This window comes from Eutrema salsugineum, unplaced genomic scaffold (genome assembly GCF_000478725.1).
Source record: "Eutrema salsugineum unplaced genomic scaffold, Eutsalg1_0 scaffold_5, whole genome shotgun sequence".
Classification (NCBI taxonomy): Eukaryota; Viridiplantae; Streptophyta; class Magnoliopsida; order Brassicales; family Brassicaceae; genus Eutrema; species Eutrema salsugineum.
Genome location: NW_006256612.1, coordinates 4,361,344 through 4,381,343, shown reverse-complemented (window position 1 = coordinate 4,381,343; position 20,000 = coordinate 4,361,344). Strand labels below are relative to the sequence as shown.

At 35.7% G+C, this 20,000-nt stretch overlaps 1 protein-coding gene, 1 non-coding gene and 1 pseudogene across 4 annotated transcripts; all 3 read left to right on the top strand.

Annotated features, from left to right (window-relative positions):
• The first annotated feature begins 39 nt into the window (after positions 1 to 39).
• On the top strand, positions 40 to 8,913 carry LOC18992060 (ABC transporter C family member 12). 3 transcript variants are annotated; one of them, XM_024151990.1, is made up of 27 exons: positions 40 to 359; positions 664 to 1,023; positions 1,153 to 1,331; positions 1,485 to 1,524; positions 1,737 to 1,893; positions 2,023 to 2,137; positions 2,244 to 2,324; positions 2,454 to 2,478; positions 2,614 to 2,670; positions 3,007 to 3,072; positions 3,244 to 3,318; positions 3,426 to 3,533; positions 3,622 to 3,756; positions 3,844 to 3,950; positions 4,056 to 4,149; positions 4,256 to 4,423; positions 4,555 to 4,695; positions 4,803 to 5,003; positions 5,138 to 5,236; positions 5,323 to 5,475; positions 5,700 to 6,073; positions 6,202 to 6,382; positions 6,470 to 6,793; positions 6,901 to 7,657; positions 7,739 to 7,860; positions 7,953 to 8,198; positions 8,291 to 8,913. In XM_024151990.1, exons 2-27 carry the CDS (start codon positions 691 to 693, stop codon positions 8,438 to 8,440), a joined length of 4,488 nt encoding a protein of 1,495 aa, XP_024007758.1. In that variant the 5' UTR covers positions 40 to 359; positions 664 to 690; the 3' UTR covers positions 8,441 to 8,913. The 3 variants fall into 3 exon arrangements, with proteins under 3 accessions (XP_024007758.1, XP_024007759.1, XP_024007760.1); XM_024151991.1 differs by lacking the exon at positions 40 to 359 and having other exon boundaries at positions 445 to 1,023; positions 1,737 to 1,897; XM_024151992.1 differs by lacking the exons at positions 40 to 359; positions 664 to 1,023; positions 1,485 to 1,524 and having other exon boundaries at positions 1,737 to 1,897.
• Positions 8,914 to 9,245: 332 nt separating this feature from the next.
• On the top strand, positions 9,246 to 9,318 carry TRNAE-CUC. The gene has a single exon. It is a non-coding gene; the product is annotated as a tRNA-Glu (tRNA).
• Positions 9,319 to 10,816: 1,498 nt separating this feature from the next.
• Positions 10,817 to 11,574, top strand: LOC18992059 (annotated as a pseudogene).
• Positions 11,575 to 20,000: the final 8,426 nt, after the last annotated feature.

The following is a 20,000-nucleotide window of genomic DNA, read 5'->3' as shown; positions in this document are numbered from 1 at the left end:
TATATAATCTCTTTCTCTTGTCGTCTAAATTCGTCAAACCGAATTGCCGATTACTGACTAACGTCAATGGCAATTTACATAAACAATGGTTAACAACACGTCACGTGAATACATATGTGGAGATCGGAATTTGCGATTCTTATCTAAGAGAATCTTTTCTTCTTTTTGGATTGATTATGATTTGTGAACACAACAGTGACTGCTTCGACTTGGACGTTAGGCTGCTTCAGTGCTTGTCGAGTTGGCTTCTACCCAAAAGTCTCCCTTTATTATACAACACCTATGCATTTAGGCATTACATTGATTTATTGGCAAAGCTCCAATTTTGGGTCTTTTTGGAACAATCACGAAGCAAAAGGGTATTGCTTTTCTTCTTCCCCCAAATCATCTCTTTCCTCGTGACACTTAATCTAAAAGTTTTATGCTAATGCTGCTTATGGACTTTAGTAAAGGTTTTAGCTTTTGGGAAATGAGTTCGATGCTTTTTGGAACCTTAAAAGTCTTCTTTCCTACGCCGCCTGGATTATCAAAAGTCTGCTCCTTTGTTATTCTACGATGCAAATTCTTTTTGTATAATCTATGAAAGTTTTGAATTTTGCTTGGTTAGGGTATTAAATTGTGGGTTGCAAAGTCTTTTAATGCTTTTTTTTTTGGTTTCTCCAGTTTGGGTATTCAAGGTTTGATTGAAAGATGGGTTTTGAGGCCTTGACTTGGTACTGCAAGCCAGTTGTAGCCGGATTTTGGGAAAAAGAAGTGGATGGTGCGTTTGGCGCTTACACGCCTTGTGCAATTGACTCACTAGTGATTCTTGTTTCTCACTGTGTGCTTCTGGGTTTGTGTTTCTACCGGATATGGATCACCTTCCACAATGCCGAAGCTCAGATATATATTTTGAGGAAGAAGTACTATAACTCTGTGCTAGGGATATTGGCTTGTTACTGTGTTGTTGAGCCTGTACTGAGATTGTTCATGGGGATTTCACTCTTTGACATGGATGAAAAGACTGGTCTTCCCCCCTTTGAGGTGACTTTGAAAAGTAACCCTGATTCTTAAACGTATGGTCGTATGGAGATTAAACTCATATGCCCTTCTTGTTGAAGTGAAATTTAAAGATCAGCAATAAAGTATGATTCTGGTGTTATTATATGGCAGGTTGCATCTTTAATAGTTGAGGCATTTACTTGGTTCTCCATGCTTGTTTTGATTGGGCTGGAAACCAAACAATATGTCAAAGAGTTTCGATGGTACGTGAGATTTGGTGTTCTTTATGTTTTGGTTGCTGATGCTGTGCTGCTGGACCTTGTGTTACCTCTCAACAACTCAATCAACAGGTTAGTATCTGTATATTCGACATCTTTGTTTGAATTTTAAAAGTTTTTGTTTTGTTTACAGCTAACAAATTTTTAAAATGGTAAAAAAGTTGTGAGCATTGCTAGCTTTATCGCTGAATATCATAATAAGTTTTCCACTATTTACTATTGCAGAACTGCCCTATATCTCTGTATCAGTTCAAGATGTTCCCAGGTTTGTTAGAACATGGTCCTTATGTATAAGCTTGCAATTCATTGTTCTGAGAACTTAAATTCAAAAGCTTCAGACATAAGTGAAAGATATAAGCTAGGTTTTAATTAGCTAGCTTTCAGAGGAGACTGGTCCTAAGGTATATATAGAGATGTCTTGCAATCAAATACTTTGCTTGAATGTTTAATTTAGTATTTATTTGTATCCTGTTGCAGGCTCTTTTTGGAATTCTTCTTCTAGTTCACATTCCGGAACTGGATCCTTACCCGGGTTACCATATTGTAAACAATGAACCGTTAGACAACGCTGACTATGACGCACTTCCCGGGGGAGAGAACATATGTCCCGAGCAACGTGCCAGCATATTTTCCAGTAGGTAGCCCCTGAACTGATAAACACAGTTTTTTGAATGCTCAGTGTTTGGCAATATGTAGTAGCCATGAAGAAAGTATTAGCTTCAAGGTTTCTTTTTGTTCCACTGATTTTGATTTCCTGTCTTAGGAATATACTTTGGTTGGATCACGCCGCTTATGCAGTTAGGCTACAGAAAACCAATAACCGAGAAGGATGTTTGGCAATTAGACAAATGGGACGAAACAGAAACTCTGATCACAAGGTACATAAGATTTGCTGCTTTGGTATCTCTCTCCTTTTTTTCCATTGATATAAGGTGTTTTTTAGTATCAAGAACATTCTTATTCATTTGATGAAGTATCTGACAGATTCCACAGATGCTGGACTGAAGAATCACAGAGACGCAAGCCGTGGCTTCTCCGAGCGCTGAATAGTAGCCTTGGGGGAAGGTAAAGGCTGATAACTTTTCTTAAAACCATTGACTACACTGTAGTTTTCTTTTAAGCCACACATTATGGATATCGGAAGCCACACATTATAGATATCGGCATTAAGTTTCTTGTGAACTGTTTTTGTAGGTTCTGGTTGGGTGGTATTTTTAAGGTAAAGATCTATGGTTTAGTTTCTTGTGAGCTGTTATTTTCCCTTGCATTAAGTTTGACCTGCATCCACAGTAATACTCAGTTCTGTATTTGGCAACTCTCAAGCAACTTATACGCATGTTTTAGCGTGTTGTAGATTGGAAATGATCTTTCTCAATTTGTTGGACCGGTTATACTGAGCCATCTATTGCGGGTAAGCTTTTTTTCTGCTTAGTCCTTACTAAAAAACAATATTGCATAGTTGTTTTCTGGCCAGTGTTTATACATGATGATTTATGTTTCACTCGTCTCGACGGTCATCATATATATTTTATGAGGGTTTACATGTGTTTGATAGCGTTTCAAATTTGAAAAAACAATGCAGTGAAATATATATCCTAGACAGGAGTGATGAGCTCTGTTTAATAGGCTGCTTGTTTCCTATCTTACATTTTCAAATGACTGATAATTAACGAGCATTTTATTCGACCTGATTGTGCTTCTTCGTTACTGATTCTAGCCTAAACATATCGTTGATTATTTAATGTAGTCAATGCAAGAAGGTGATCCAGCTTGGATCGGCTATGTCTATGCTTTCTTAATTTTCGTTGGGGTGGTAAGTATCACAAAGTTCAAGTTTGATATCTAACATACTATTGGTTCATATACGTTCTCCAAACTATCGTTTGGGTTTCTACTCTTCCTCAGTGAATACGCAAATTCTCTCACCATTTTTGTTTTTCTTGTTGAAACCCTTAAAAGCTATTCTGTTTCGATTTTGTTTCAGACACTTGGAGTGCTCTTTGAAGCTCAGTACTTTCAGAATGTTTGGCGTGTGGGATTTCGGTTGAGATCAACTTTGGTAAATTTACTGAAACTTCCATGTCTCTTATTATTACTTTTTCTGGGCAACATGTCTCTTATTTAGTCATGTTTATTCTTTAACTAATGTTGCTAATTTCCTTGTAGGTTGCAGCTATATTCCACAAATCTTTAAGACTAACTCATGAAGCTCGCAAGAATTTTGCATCTGGGAAGGTCACAAACATGATAACTACAGATGCTAATGCGCTTCAGGTATACTTAGGTTCACTTCAAAGTTCCATCTTCTTTCTCAATTTGATCCACACTAGTTTTGTGCAACATATTTTCCTTATTCTTTCAGCAAATATCACAACAACTCCATGGCTTATGGTCAGCTCCCTTTCGCATCATTGTGTCTATGATTCTTCTCTATCAACAACTAGGAGTTGCTTCGCTTTTTGGTTCATTGATTCTGTTTCTCCTAATTCCTCTCCAGGTATTAAGCTTCTTTCTGTTCTTTTGCCTATTTTAATATTGTACAAGTTTATATACAAGTCCACCTATTCTGTTTCTTCATAAACAGACTCTGATTATAAGCAAAATGCGGAAACTGACTAAAGAAGGACTCCAGTGGACTGACAAAAGAGTCGGTATCATGAATGAGATTTTATCATCCATGGATACTGTAAAGTATGACTGATATATCCTAAATTATAATTTTTCAGCTTTTCCAATGACACATACTTAAAGTAGTTATTCTACTGTTGCTTTTTTTGAATTTCCCAACTTTCTTAGATGCTATGCATGGGAGAAGAGCTTTGAGTCCCGGATTCAAGAAATTAGAGACGAGGAGCTCTCATGGTTTCGTAAAGCGCAGTTACTATCAGCTGTATGACCCTTTATCTTTGATTTTGAATTGCCTGTAGGTAACATGATTCATCTATCTCGTCTTCCACTTTCTAACATGTCTTCCCTTAACGTCTTTCCTCTTGCAGTTTAACAGTTTTATACTGAACAGCATCCCTGTAGTTGTGACTGTTGTTTCGTTTGGGGTTTTTGTTCTGCTTGGAGGAGATTTGACACCAGCAAGGGCATTCACATCTCTTTCTCTCTTTGCAGTTCTAAGATTTCCTCTCAATATGCTACCAAATCTACTAAGTCAGGTTATTTTAAGAATCATCCTTTCAGTAAAATTTGTGTTTCCTAATCAATTTACTGGTCTGCATTCGATCCACCATGTGTCAATGGATATATTATATTTAATTATCTTCTCTTTGCTAACTTCTCCACTTAGGTTGTCAACGCAAATGTTTCACTGCAACGCATTGAGGAACTACTTCTAAGCGAAGAGAGAATTCTAGCACAAAACCCACCTCTTCAACCAGGAGCTCCAGCCATTTCAATTAAAAATGGATACTTTTCATGGGATTCAAATGTAAGATTTTGCTCAGATTATGTTAAGTTGCAACATTAGCTTCAACGATCTACAGTACATAAGTTTCTGTAAGGTTGATCATTGTTTTGCGCTCACCTATTTCTCAGACAACAAAGCCCACATTGTCCAATATTAATTTGGAGATACCGGTCGGCAGCTTGGTTGCCATTGTAGGTGGAACCGGAGAAGGTAAGACATCACTTGTTTCGGCAATGTTGGGAGAATTATCTAATCCTGAAACCTCAAGCGTTGTTATTAGAGGCTCCGTAGCTTATGTTCCTCAAGTCTCATGGATCTTCAATGCCACTGTGAGTCACCTTTACTTCTCGTTGAATCTGGAAGCAAAAACTATAATTTAGCATTCAATGGCTTTATTTTCATGTGGTCAAATAGCTAGGAAGGAAGTGTCCCAAACTCCAATATAGGTTTCTATGTACTGCAGGTGCGCGATAACATTTTATTTGGGTCGGATTTTGAATTGGAAAGATATTGGAGGGCTATTGATGCGACTGCCTTACAACACGATCTTGATTTGCTTCCGGTAGGTCGAGTGAAAGCCTTACACAACCCAGTTGCATATACTTGATCTAACATTTCGTAATAACTTCTTGAATTTCGCTTATTCAGGGCCGTGATCTTGCGGAGATTGGAGAACGTGGGGTGAATATTAGTGGAGGGCAGAAGCAGAGAGTTTCAATGGCTAGGGCAGTCTACTCAAATTCAGATGTTTACATATTTGATGATCCTTTGAGTGCTTTAGATGCTCATGTTGCCCAGCAGGTATTGATTCTTAAGGTTGATCCATTATTACATAACTGATAACTCTTAAGGCTGATAGATAATGAATGAGTGTTCAGTCATTTTATCAATGACTAAGCCACACTTACTTGATCTGCAAAATTTAATTCTTTAAGGTATCTATGAACAGAATTATTCGAATCAGCTACATTTCATAGCTTTCTTCAAGGTATCAATTAAGAGACTTCTTTGAATGAGTGTAACAGGTCTTTGATAGCTGCATGAAAGATGAGCTGAAGGGGAAAACGAGGGTGCTTGTCACAAATCAGCTACATTTTCTTCCTTTAATGGATAGAATAATTGTAGTCTCCAACGGTTTGATTAAAGAGGAGGGAACATTTGAAGAGTTGTCAAAAAATGGTAGTTTGTTCCAGAAACTAATGGAGAATGCTGGGAAAATGGATGCAACACAAGACATGAACAAAAATGATGAGAAAAGCTCCAAGCCGGATCCTACTGTCATTGTTGATGTGAGTGAAAGAAATTTAGGCAGTACCAAGCAAGGAAAACGAGGAAGATCTGTGCTCGTAAAGCAAGAAGAACGGGAAACTGGCATTATTAGTTGGAATGTTCTCATGAGGTACTTCGCTCAACATCTGAAACAAAAAAAAACAGTTGTGCAACACATAATGAGCATTTTTTTATATCCTAGATGAACATTACTCCTTGTTTTAATAACCAATGTCTAAAATACTGCTCCATTATCAGGTATAAAAAAGCACTAGGTGGCTTATGGGTAGTAATGATTCTCTTTGCATGCTATTTAACAACTGAAGTTCTCCGAGTTTCAAGTAGCACATGGTTAAGTTTCTGGACCAATCAAACCACTTCAAAGAGTTATAGTCCCGGTTTCTACATTATCGTGTATGCTCTTCTTGGTTTTGGTCAGGTTAGTTTCTGATAAAGGAGTGATATATATGTAGTTCTGCAATATTACATGAAGTTAACCTTTTTTTTTTTATGGTCTTTGATTTAGGTTGCTGTGACGTTTACCAACTCTTTTTGGCTGATCACATCAAGTTTACATGCCGCCAAAAGACTCCATGATGCGATGTTAAATTCTATCATGCGAGCTCCTATGCTCTTCTTCCACACAAACCCAACTGGGCGTGTAATAAACAGGTTTTCTAAGGATATTGGTGATATAGATAGAAACGTCGCCAACCTAATGAATATGTTCATGAACCAGCTATGGCAACTCCTCTCCACGTTTGCTCTTATAGGTACTGTCAGTACGATTTCATTGTGGGCAATAATGCCACTCCTGATACTGTTTTATGCCGCCTATCTCTACTATCAGGTAGTTTTATACTTCATGTTGATATGCGCTTCTATGATCAAGTACATGCAGGATTGTTGTTAAACTTGTTTTACACTTGGAATTAATATCAATTTTGTGATTTGTAGAGCACATCCCGTGAAGTTAAACGTTTGGATTCCGTTACAAGATCACCTATTTATGCTCAATTTGGAGAAGCTTTGAATGGTTTGTCAAGCATACGAGCCTATAAAGCCTATGAACGGATGGCCAAGATTAATGGAAAATCCATGGACAACAACATAAGGTTCACACTGGCTAACACTAGCTCAAATCGTTGGCTCACGATAAGATTGGAGACTCTTGGGGGTGTCATGATTTTCTTCACTGCAACTTTTGCGGTTCTGCGGAATGGGAATACAGATAACCAAGCTGGTTTTGCATCTACGATGGGTCTACTTCTTAGTTACACTCTGAATATCACTACTCTGTTAAGTGGTGTTCTAAGGCAAGCTAGCAGAGCAGAGAACAGCTTGAATTCTGTTGAACGTGTCGGTAACTACATTGACCTTCCTTCTGAGGCTTCAGATATAATCGAGAACAATCGTCCAATATCTGGATGGCCTTCAAGAGGATCAATTAAGTTTGAAGACGTTCACCTGCGTTATAGACCGGGGCTTCCTCCAGTATTGCATGGACTGTCCTTTTTTGTTTCTCCAAGTGAGAAAGTAGGAGTGGTGGGAAGAACTGGGGCAGGGAAGTCTTCCATGCTGAATGCATTATTTCGGATTGTGGAGTTGGAAAAGGGAAGAATCATGATTGATGATTATGATGTAGCTAAGTTTGGACTCACAGACTTACGGAGGGTCCTAAGTATCATACCACAATCACCAGTTCTTTTCTCAGGTTTGTGTGTAATTTAAGACCACGTTGTAAGTATTTTCCTGCATTCTGCTGTTCATTATGAGAAGCATTTCTTTTTGTTAGGGACGGTGAGATTCAATATTGACCCATTTAGTGAGCACAATGACGCGGACCTCTGGGAGGCTCTACAAAGGGCGCATATAAAAGATGTTATCAACAGGAATCCTTTTGGCCTAGACGCAGAGGTGTAGTATATCTGAACAGAGTAATAAATATTCTTTGTTTTGTTATGATTGAGGTTACTGATCAAACTCTCGCTCACTTTGAGTGTGTAAAGGTCTCTGAGGGAGGTGAGAATTTCAGCGTGGGGCAAAGGCAACTGCTGAGTCTAGCGCGTGCATTGCTGAGAAGATCCAAGATCCTTGTTCTCGATGAAGCAACCGCATCTGTTGATGTCAGAACAGATTCTTTGATACAGAAGACCATTCGTGAGGAATTTAAGTCTTGCACAATGCTTGTTATCGCTCACAGATTGAATACCATCATTGACTGTGACAAGATCCTTGTGCTTAGTTCTGGTCAGGTAATGCTAGGGCTATTATTCAAGAAACTCAATTAAGTACAGATCAGCAACATCCTTGTGTGACTTGCATAAAACTATGTCAATTTTCTTAGGTTTTGGAGTATGATAGTCCACAAGTACTGCTATCAAGAGAAACAAGTGCCTTCTTCAGGATGGTTCACAGCACCGGACCAGCAAATGCTCAGTATCTTTGTAACTTGGTCTCTGAAAGGAGAGGGAATGGAATGAGACTAGGTGGATAGAGATGGACACCAGCCTTCCAAGAATTAGTTTATAAGTTGGGATTGTGACAAGAAGAACGATAATGGAAGTCGCAATTGTCCCTTTGCATTGCATCTTTACCATTTACCAGAGTCCCAAATGCTCAACAATTGAAGGTAAACCTAAAAACCTCCATCCATGACCAATACTCTCGTGTTCATTTATGATCTTCTGAACAGTTGGGAAATTTAGGCAACCATCTGATTCTTACAAATTTAGGGTTTTTGCATTGGTGAATTTAGAAGGCAGAAGATTGGGACATTGAAAGAAACCTTTTATAAGCTTATGATCCCTTTCCCAGGGTTTTGGCGTAATGTGATATAAAAATCTTATTATACAAGGAATTCTTGTGATGTATCATTACCAAGCGTTTATAGAAATGACTTCATAAAACTTATGATCTGCAAAACAATGTAGTTATTCTCATGGATTAATAAAGTGCATGTGTTCTTGATTCTAACTTATGCCATGGAAATTGGATTGAAAGCCTTGACTATGACATTGACCTCACAGAACAGGCAGCTTCTAATATGAACAAACGAGCCGTTTTGTTAAAACAGAAATACAACACAGAGACTAATCAATTTGCAAGATTTTCTTATCAAAATAAAGTATTCTTATCCGCGATGAGGATTTTGGACTTTAACCTTTTTATCAAATTTTCAAAAGGAAAATTCAAGTTTTTATGATATGTTTTGGGCAAAGTAAAGGTCCCTTTACATTTGCTTTCCGGTTAAATCATTGTAGAAGATTTAAATATATTATTATCAAGCAATTTTAACAAAATCCGTTGTAGTCTAGCTGGTTAGGATACTCGGCTCTCACCCGAGAGACCCGGGTTCGAGTCCCGGCAACGGAGACTTTTTTCCTGTCACGTGGCAAGATTATCTGCCAGAAAGAATTTAAAAGTTTGACGTAAAAAGCGTGACGCTTGGGAAAGCTGAGGCGTGTGGTGAGTTTGTTTCCCATGTGGCTCAGAGAGTCTCTCACGCCTTAGTCTAAAAGGCAAGCAAATTACGCGACATCTATTAATGATTTTGTTCGGACAAGCCATTATTTCGGTTTCTTCTTTACCTTTTTTCGTTTGTAGAATGCGAGGTCAGTTACATCATCATCATATAATTTAATTTTGTATACGTAATAGAGTGAACACGTAATAACTTCGCATATACACTAATACACAATTACACCCAATCAACGTAAAATTAAAATTCCCAATCTTTAAAAAAAACATAAAATTCCGATTTTCACTCCTCCATGGCTCCATGACTCCATCTATGATATATGTTAAACTTATTTTTATGGTAGATCTGGCTTTTCTATTTAGGAAAAAAATATGCGTATATTTATGAATTGTTTTTGAGTATATTTAAGATAGGTATGGTTCGTATGGTATACATTTTTCATTTTTATTGACAAATAATTTGGGGTTGACTTTTGGCGTGTAGAGTGACGAAGGCAGAACATTTAAGGAGTTTTTTTTTTGTGTGTGTGTGGACAAGGAGCATAAAACTTAAAAGCAAAATAATATTTAAAGAGCATAAGAAAATTTAAGATTTCAAGAACCCTAAACTTAGCGGTTTAGGTCCGAGTCATTATACACTGTTTTTTTTTTTTTGTTTTTTTTTGAAAAAATCATTGAACACTCTTGCATGCGTTTTTTTTTTCTTTTTTTAACTCTTTCTTTAATTCTTTCTTAGTTTATTTTTTCTTTAATTCTTTCTTCATTAGTTTTGTACATACACATGTACACAGTACACTTATATATGCTAGTTTTGTACATACACATTTACACGAAGTCTTAAATGGTTTTTTAATATATTTTAATAGTATGAAATTAAAAATTAAAAAAAAAATAAAAGACCGGATTATGATTGTGGAGGATATCATCAATTTTGTAAAAAGAATCTTGTGGATTTGAAACTTTAGGTTAGTTGAAGAAGAGACTGAAGAGTGTAGGAAGACGAAGGCAAATGGACAAACTTATTGAGAAGTATGAGATAACCGCGCTCTGATTGGTAGCTCTTTTCTTTATCTTTGATTCACTAGAAAAAAATTAATAAAAAAGAATACAGTATAGATCAAGGAAATTAGCATAACTAACCACAAAAATAAAGAAAATTGCAAGGGTAACACGAGAGAGACATTACAAAAAGGTAGTACACTTTTTAAGTTGCAATGCTCTACGCCTCGTCTACCAATACTTATTTTTGGTTATAGCATATTTCTCAATGGTGAGTTGATAAACTATTCTAAAGATAGAAAATTAAACAAAACTATAAGACCAGAAGAAAAAGTCTCATGTCGATTCAATCATTTTTTCAAACTTTATTCCTTAGAAAACATAGAATCATCGCATGCAAGAGTTCATTCTTTTTGCATCTGTGACTCTTTTGGACGTTGTTTCAGCTCACCTGAAAAATAAAGCCATCTTTGCCTCAGATTGAAGATCTGAAGACGGTGAACGATGTGGAACCTTTACACTGTTTAAGTAGTGATGGTAATTATATCAGACCTCGAGAAAGAATGCCCGAAGACAAATATATTCAAGTTCTTCTTTGAGAAACTTAGGACATACGCCAAGTATGTTTGCCCAGTAAAAAAGAATGACCAAAAAGATTACGATCGAGACATGAAGGCCAAACCATATCCTCTTTTGCTATTGGAAGGGTAAGAGAAAGGGGGAGGCGTTTGTTTTCTTCAAAGTAAAAAAAAAAAAGAAAGAAAGATATGGCTTGGAAGAGCTGTGTGTAGCCATATCCTCTTTCTGCAAGATGTCTTGCTCCCCAAGTTATTTCCAAATTCAAGAGGGACAAATGGAGGCCGTAAGAAAGACAAGAAAGAAGAATCATGAAGCTAACAGCTGAACAACAGAAAGAAATCAAAGAAGGGATCTTGAAATGGGAGACAGTACTCGAATCACAAAAACAAGGGTGTACAAAGCACAACGACAAACTCTTCTTCATGTGAAGATTCTACGAGTGGAAAAAGAAGCTCAAGCAATAGAAGCAGCAGTGGAAGCTCTTTCAAAGACACTACGGGTTCAAGCTCTTACTTTGGCAGCCCTAGTGGAGGCCCATCGAGCAGCCCATCTGGTTCAAGCTCTGTTTTGTAGAAGGAACTGGCACTTCCTTTACGGATACTATTGGTGGAAACTCGATTAGCCCTAATGAAAGTCCTACAAAACAGCCCATCTTCAAGCTCCACGAGCTCTGCTTCAAGGAAAGTAGTGTAGCTGTCAGCCAGAACAGCGCCATAAAAGTGATGGAAATCGAAGCTAAGACATCCATAGAAAGTTATGATATTCGTTACCTCGATAAGAAGTGTCCACAGAAGGAGGAATACAAGGTCTTCTTCGAGAAGCTAAAGGGTACCATGACAGGTTCCTCAAAGGTTTCAAATGAAAATAAAAAGGGTTTCTTTTCTAGGAAAATATCTGCTGCTGGGAAACTATCTGATGCCATGGCATTTATGCGTTCAAGAATTGGAAGCAAATCAGCTGACGTACGTAACAAGAAAGTCTCGTCGAAACCTTATGGACCTAAATCAAATGCCTATATCTGTAGAATATATGAATTAACCAAAACTTACCAATTAAGGAGAAGTGACGAAGAATATGTAAATTTAAGTTAGATGCCATTTACAGTAAAATTATAAGTCAAAAATCAAGGCAAGAAAGGTGGATCTTTGACATGCAAACCGAGACACACAAAAAAAAGAGATTTAAGCAGACTATCACCAACCCAATTTGTTGAGACAGCTATTCAGAGTGAATCTTCTTCAACTTCTTCCTCTTCTTCATTTTCGTCTAATCTGCAGGGAAAATTAAAGGTCAAGGCAAATTGAACTTAAAGGCATAGCTGAACTAATTCGCCACAAATTCTAGCTGCAAGAAGACAAACTAGTAACACCAATACAAATATTATAATAAATAGATATTTATTAGAGATGAGCATCTCCTTTTAGCATTCATATATACTCATCATTTAGTTGAATAAGATATTCGCGGGTTGTGAGTGATATAAAGTTTGTAACTTGGTAGGTGGATTTGAAGGATAAATTAATATAGAACTTAATCGGTGGGTAGAGGTAACATCTTTTGGGAACCTTGCGTTATATGTGAGTTTTAAATTGGTGTGCATTGAGTCTTTGCCTTTTGTGACATATCAACTGTGGAGCCTTTCACATGTGTGCTGATTGGTGAATGATATGCTCAATTTCTGGCTGAAAACTGTGTGAGGGGAACTATAATTATGAACTCATCATTGGCGTTTATTCCGTTTCCGTGCTTTTTGGAGATGATCACCTCTGAGTTCCCGTATAGTGAGCGAGTGCAACATTAAATCCGGCACAGATGACAAGAATGTTGTCGCGGTATGCCTTTCGATCTGTGAGCATATGGATGGTCAGATGGAACTATATCAGTTGAACCAGGCATGCATGAGCCTTGTAATGTTTCTCTTTCCCAGGGAAAGCTACGTACGTACCAGGAGCCTGCCTTTTTACAGAGTTTAAGACATCGAGAGGTTCATCGGGATATTAATGCCTCGTGTCTACCGAACACTTACAAGGTTCTGTATATATTTCTGTGTACGTGAATGGTAATGAGTAAGAATATCTGGCAATATCTGGCTGCAACATTTGTATACTCAGTGTCAAAAAATATACGGCATTTTAGTGTTAGCATTCGGTCCCTCCTAATTAGATACCAAGTTACGTACGATGATGTGAGTTCTCACTTCTCACGTACATATATCTACTGGTTAATGTATTATGTATATATTGATTTGGTAACAGTGGACTGAGAAAATTAAAAAAAACAATGAAAGTGATTGCTCTATTATAGACGTTAAGAAAACTGATAGACATAAAGCAAATTTAGTGTGGAAAGGTAATGGTAAAGACAAATTATATATATAAAAGAAGAGTTTCACTCTATTGGGCCACTTGGCATTTGTTTTTCAAAAAAAAATAATTATATATAATTATTTACACTTAAAACTACATTTAATTGATATTAGCTATGCAATTAAAAGCATGTTTAAAACGGACAAAGGCCATCTACAAAAACTCAATTCTGATTTTCTGCTATTATCACCAAAACTTTAATTCAATTAAAAGATTTGTACATTAATTACAGGTTTCGCAACTCCTTTTATAATAATTGGATATAGTATTATAAATATCAACATTATCAAGTGAATTATATCATATCTCAATTTTCAAATGAAGCACAGAAAGCAAGAAAAAGCATAAAGCAAGAAATATCATACAATTTTTTTTTTAGATGGAATATTGAAGAAAAAAGCGTTTGATTTATGTTAATGGAGGCTCATGAGTATATTTTTCGGTGGTGCCCAAACAAAGAAGTCGACCGATTGCAATATTATTGCAAAAGTCATACAGAAAAACTATGTGAGATGAATATTATATATTTTGAATTTATATATAACAAATGTCTTTCGTTACTGGTTTTACTGAAAATATAGAAACTTTCAATATATGTTATTATAATGCTTACTACAAGCTGCTAATTTTCATTCTGCCTATTTTCTTTCCAAATGTTCCAATTTGTAGAATTGCCAAAATCTGTGACTCAAGCAAATGAATGGTAGGCAACTCAAGCTCTTCTCCATAATCCTGCGATTCAATAGTAAAATATATTTTCAATAAGATTTTTTTATTACCATTTAATAACATGAAATTTTACATTAGAATTTTTGAACTAAATCGAAGTATAATTATTTTTTTTTTAAAAAAGAAATCTTAAACAAACTTTAATAATCCAATTAAAATGAAGTATGCCATATTACTTTTAAAAAGCATGTAAGATTAAAAAACCCTATTAAAATGATCGAAAAACCGTCACATAAAACATAAAAAAATGAGATGTCATATATAAATATAAATTAACACATAAAATCGATTTTTTGCTTCACATGAAATGAGACGTCATTCATTCGAGATGTGAATCTGATTTTATTATTATTATTTTTTTGCAGGAAAAGAGTGATCAAGACAAAAAAGTTGCTCTGAAAAAGGTATGGAAATGTTAGTCCTTTTTTTTGATTTTGTACACAGTGCAATTACGATGGCTATTAGTGTAGCAAACTTTATTACTTATTTTTATGATGGCCGAAAATTGTCATATACATTTAGCTTAAGTTCATCACACTTATATTTTTTTCACTTTCTTTTGTTTTTGCAGATGCTTTTGCTGATAAATAGGATCTCAAAGAAGACAGCAGTGATATTATCTTGGATAGAAAGTAGGCCTGACATCGAGGCTGAACCTTACACACAAAAAAAAATGTAAGTTATATCTGTATAACTTAAACTTAAAGATAAATTAAAATATATATATATTATTAACCTTTATTATTGGTTTTGTTAGATGATTGCAACATTGGACCATATCTGACACCGGATGATTTTACTGTGGGTGTTGATACTTCTCTCTTCTCTTCAAGTATCAGGAGAAAGAATCTGTCGTCTTAGACATGTCATCCCTTTTATAAAGATATGTCTAAGACGGCAAATCCATTCTCCTAATATTTGAAGAGATGTATCAACACCCGCACTAAAATTGTCCGGTGTGAGATCTAGTCCAGTATTGTCTGATAGTTTGAGCAAAGTTGAATATATCCTCGAGAGGGCAACAGCCCAACAATCATCTAACAAAACCAATAATAAAGGTTAATAATATATTTTTTTTAATTTATCTTTAAGTTTAAGTTATGCAGATGTAACTTACGTTGTTTTTGTGTGTGTAAGGTTCAACTTCGACGTCAGGCCTACTTTATATCCAAGATAATAAAGGATTACGTCCGAGGGGTGATGATGTATCTGTATTTGAAGATTTTAAGAAGAGTCAATTAATTGAATATACATAAAGACAGCTGAATTTGCAGATCTAACGTTGATGTGACATAACTGATAATTTACTATTTGTATGGTTATTACAAATGACCAATATATCCTTCTTTATATCTGTCATTTCTTGAGAATAGAAGACCCCACTTATGCAAGTTGCATCGAACATCTGATATATATATATTATTCTCTCTTTTCTAATCTCTGTTCGAGTTGTGCAACAATTGATACTACTGAGAAATTATTTGTTATCAACTATTAAACATGTTAGCACTCTCTATGTTAAATTTAAAAAAACTGCATCAGATTCAAATAAGTTAGTGATTAACAATTATTGTATTATATATGAACAAGTAGGTTAACGTTTAACATTATTATTTTCACGATAAAGAATATGTTAGTTTGATAACAATAATGAGTCGTATGGATTGTTAAAGGTGTTATTGATTTGTTTAGCGTGTTACATATAAGTTTACCTATAATTGTTTTGTTGTACCTGGTAAAATACATGTTAGACTGATAACAATACTGAATTATATAGATTGTTGGAAGGTGGTACATTTTGCTTAGAGCGATATAGATAAATATAACACATTATTTGAATATGTTAGCGGTTTAACAATGAATTGAAAGACTAATTCAGTTTCACAGAAACAAAAAAACTTATTTCCTTAACCAGATTTTCAAAGAGAAATGCTTGTCTTCGGATGAGGGAAAGATGGGAGAAAGAGAGAGACAAGGGAGAGAAAGATATAAAAATAAAAAAATGAGATCTATGCATGTGTTAGTGTATCTAGGTATAGTTATGAGATGAACCAGACAATAGACTTTGCATTTTCGCATACAAGATAAGATAACAATATAGTTGTATCTCTAACAATTTTACTACTCAGTCAAATAAACCATTAACATGTTAATATAAAGTATTATAAGTGATTCTAATTGTTACTTCTCTAATAATATTATTGATCAGTCAACTAAATCTGAACCGTGGTAATAAACCACTGCGGCTGCTACAGTAACTCGAGCTTTGCAGCTACGTCGTCTCTCAACCAACATCGACTGTCACCTGGAGGAGAGATTCATCGGAATCTGCCTCTCTTGTCTCTGTGGATGTCGTTTCTCCATGTCGTCTTGTTCTTCGTCGTGGAAATCTCTGACCATTCTCAATGCAGTTTCCAAAGCTTTTTTCAGCTTTTCGAAAAATTAATTTTATTCTGGAACTGTGTTAATAAATTGGGTTGAAGATTAATTGACTGTTTCTTTTAATAAATTAGATCTCTTTAGAAAACAATAAGAGATTGAATTTGATTGAGAAGAAAAAGTTCTGAGAGAAATAAGCAAAAGAAACGAAAGAAGGATGAAGAGAGATAAGTAGAGAGAAAGAGAACAATGATATGGAAGGAGAGAAAAGAAAGAGAAGGAGAAAAAAGGCATAATGAGATTTTAAAAAAATAAACAGTAACCAAATTTTCTCTTTGTTAGTTTTGCAAATACGAGATTAATCTGCGTTAAAGGATGCAAATCCTCTTTTAAGAATTATCTTATAAAGTTGTTGGCGACTAAAGGACGTGTGATGGTGGCTGTTGAGAATCTCCCGGGTTTTGAGCGGTGAGATGGAGAAGTAACAGTTCTTTTCTTTTTTTATTTTTACTTATTTTCAATGTACTTATATTATCAATATTAATAGAAGAATACATTTTTTAGGGAATTTACTGTCCAGATGATATTGATTGCTATATTAGAACTTTCGAGAAGTTTGCTATGCACTGTCTTCTTTTGGAATAAAGGATGGGAAAGATATTTGGAAACTTCACGATTCTCAAGGAATCGACTGGGGCAGTAGAGGCTATATTGAGATTGAAAGGCACATGTGCCTAATTAAATTCGTTGTTGAGTTGACGGGTAAGTTTAGTTGATTAGATATTCACTATTGGTAAAGTAAATTATTTTATATATATATATATATATATATATATATTGATATAACCCTTTTTGTGTTGTTTCAGTTTGATCGTCCATGAGATCTCAGGCAAAGGCCGTAGTTGTCGACTTCTTGTTTTCAGATTATTAACCTTTTTTGCAAATAACCCAACTTTCGTTTTGTAAGCTTTTTAATCAAAAATTTTTGTTTTGTAATCTCTCATCTTTTTCTTTATAATACTTTCAGTTCTTGTATTTTGTTTTGAGCATAACATTTTCAAAATGATTGAATTATTACAATCACAACTGGGTAGATTAGAAACATGTTAACCTTAAACAAGGGGATTATACGAACTTAGTAGATATAGCAAGTATGTAGTGGTAATTCTAATTCAACGTAAATAGGTAGTCACTTTCTATGCAGCGAACACTGCCTCACAAAACTTGCAAGAAAGTGAAAAGTCTTAAGTTCAAATTTAAATTCTGTTAAGAACACGACCACATGCAACTCAGGATCTCTCTTTATTTTTCACTCCTGTTTGTTTAAAGGAGAACAAAAAACAGAACATAGAAACCTAAAGAACAAGAACACACGAACCGATTCACGATGTGATAGAGTCTACGTCGGGGCCGGAATCAATCCTGGCGATATATTTATCAAAGATGAGTGTCTACAACGAGAATTATAACTCGAAACAAGCTCTCAAATGTCACGCTTCTCACACCATGAAGAAGAAGCATATACTAAGTATTTATACTCAATTAATAGTGAAGTCTCTGTTGCAAGTAGAGACTCCTCTTCAATCCTCTCTTCTTTAGCAAAACGAAATGTTTTCTCTCAACACAAAACCATGTCGAATCAAACCATAACGACCAACTTTCTCATTTCCAATTCAACACCAAACCAGCCTCTCTCTGAAATTGAATCACAGAAGCTAATCTTCAACATTCTCCACCTTAATTCATTGTTCATTTTATCTCATCAGACCACACTTACTTCAGATTTAACCTCCAAATTAGTCAGGCTAAGAAGATCTAAAGGTGCAACAAACTTGTTATGCATAATAGGCTTGATTATAATATCTGCAGGAGTTCTGGAAGTATGTATCTTCTCCACATCAACTTCCATTGATTTAATGACTTCTCTAGTAAAATTATAATTTACTGCTATGTGCTTTGTCCTCTCGTAAAATGTATTGTTCTTGGATAAAAATATAGCCGACTGTGAATCACACCATTTGGTAGCTTTCTCTAGTTCAAATTTCATATCACTAATCAAACCCTGGATCTAGATTTCTTCCTTGACAGCTTCATTTAAGAAAATGTATTCGGCTTCAGTTGTAGATAGAGCCACAACTGATTGCAAACCAAACTTCCAATTTATGGTATTATCTATCACTGTGAATACATAACCACTTGTTGACCTTCTTTTGTCAAGATCACCCGCAAAATCCAAATCACAATAATCCTGAATCCTAAAATCTCTTTCTTTTTTGAAAACCAAATTCAATACTAAGACCATCTCCAATGGAGGTTTTTGAGAGGTTTTTATATTTTTAGGGTATTTAAAATAAATCAGAACGTAATTAAAAGTTCATAACCGGTTCTTATTTAAGATGTTTTAGAGACGTCTCTAGCTACATGTGTCTTATCATTATTGGCTTCTTTTTTTTTCCTATTGTCTTCGTCTTCTCCGATCAATATCTGCCACGCCAAGGCTCTCCGAGTTCCGATTTCCTGCCGTCAAGCCTCTCCTCCTCTTCTGCACCTCCGTTGCTCTGTCGTTTTCTCTCTTCACCGCGTATCCCGCCGTTGAATCCGCCGCTGCATTCATCGTCACTACTCCGCGGAAGCTCCAGACAGATGAGCTCGCGATGGTTAGATTGTTCCAGGAAAACACTCCTTCCATTGTCTACATCTTCAATCTCGCCGTGAGGTATCGATTCTATCGTCTCTTCGATTGATTTTTTCGATTTCTCCCGCTGAATCAGTGAAATTGTCGAGATTAAGCTGATGGATTACGTTTTCTATATTGAATACCATTTGGATAACCATTTTTAACGTTTTCGAGACACCATCATTCCTGTGAGTATCTTAAAGTTTCTTCTTTTATGTTCTTTATAGAGAATCTGATCATGATAGAAGAGGATTGTGTAGAGACTAAAGACATATTGTTTATGGTGTTAAACTCAATGATTTGTGTCCCCATTGCTTGAAAGAATCACATTGTATTGTTCTGCATCAGCATTACCTTCTACGTAATGTTTTTGGTTGTTTATGATTGTTTTTGTTTTAGCTTATTGAGGAGATTCTTTCTAGCAATCACATTCCAGCTGTTCATGCAGTCTATTGTGACTAAGTTTTTGATGATTCAGCAGAAGACTGATTTTAGACAACATCAAATGTCGTCGCTTCAGCTATTATAACCGGGTGATGAGAGATTTTTCAGCTGACAGTGGCTAATGAAGGGTTGGATGTTGAGTCTATCTCTGGGAGAAATGATTCTAGTGATGGCTATGAGCTTCTTAATTTTATTATGATTAAGAGCCAAAAACCTTGATTTGTATGGCTTTTGTGGTCTTTACAGAGTTTCTGGTTTACTCACTCTGTTCTGATGTCTTGTAGATTAATCAATACCTGAGCTTACATGCTAGCAGTAAAGGAATTCTTTCGAGCAAGCTATATCAGGGAAAGACTGCAGAGGTGTGTCTCTTCTTCTTTACCCTGAGATTTTTGCAATCGGAT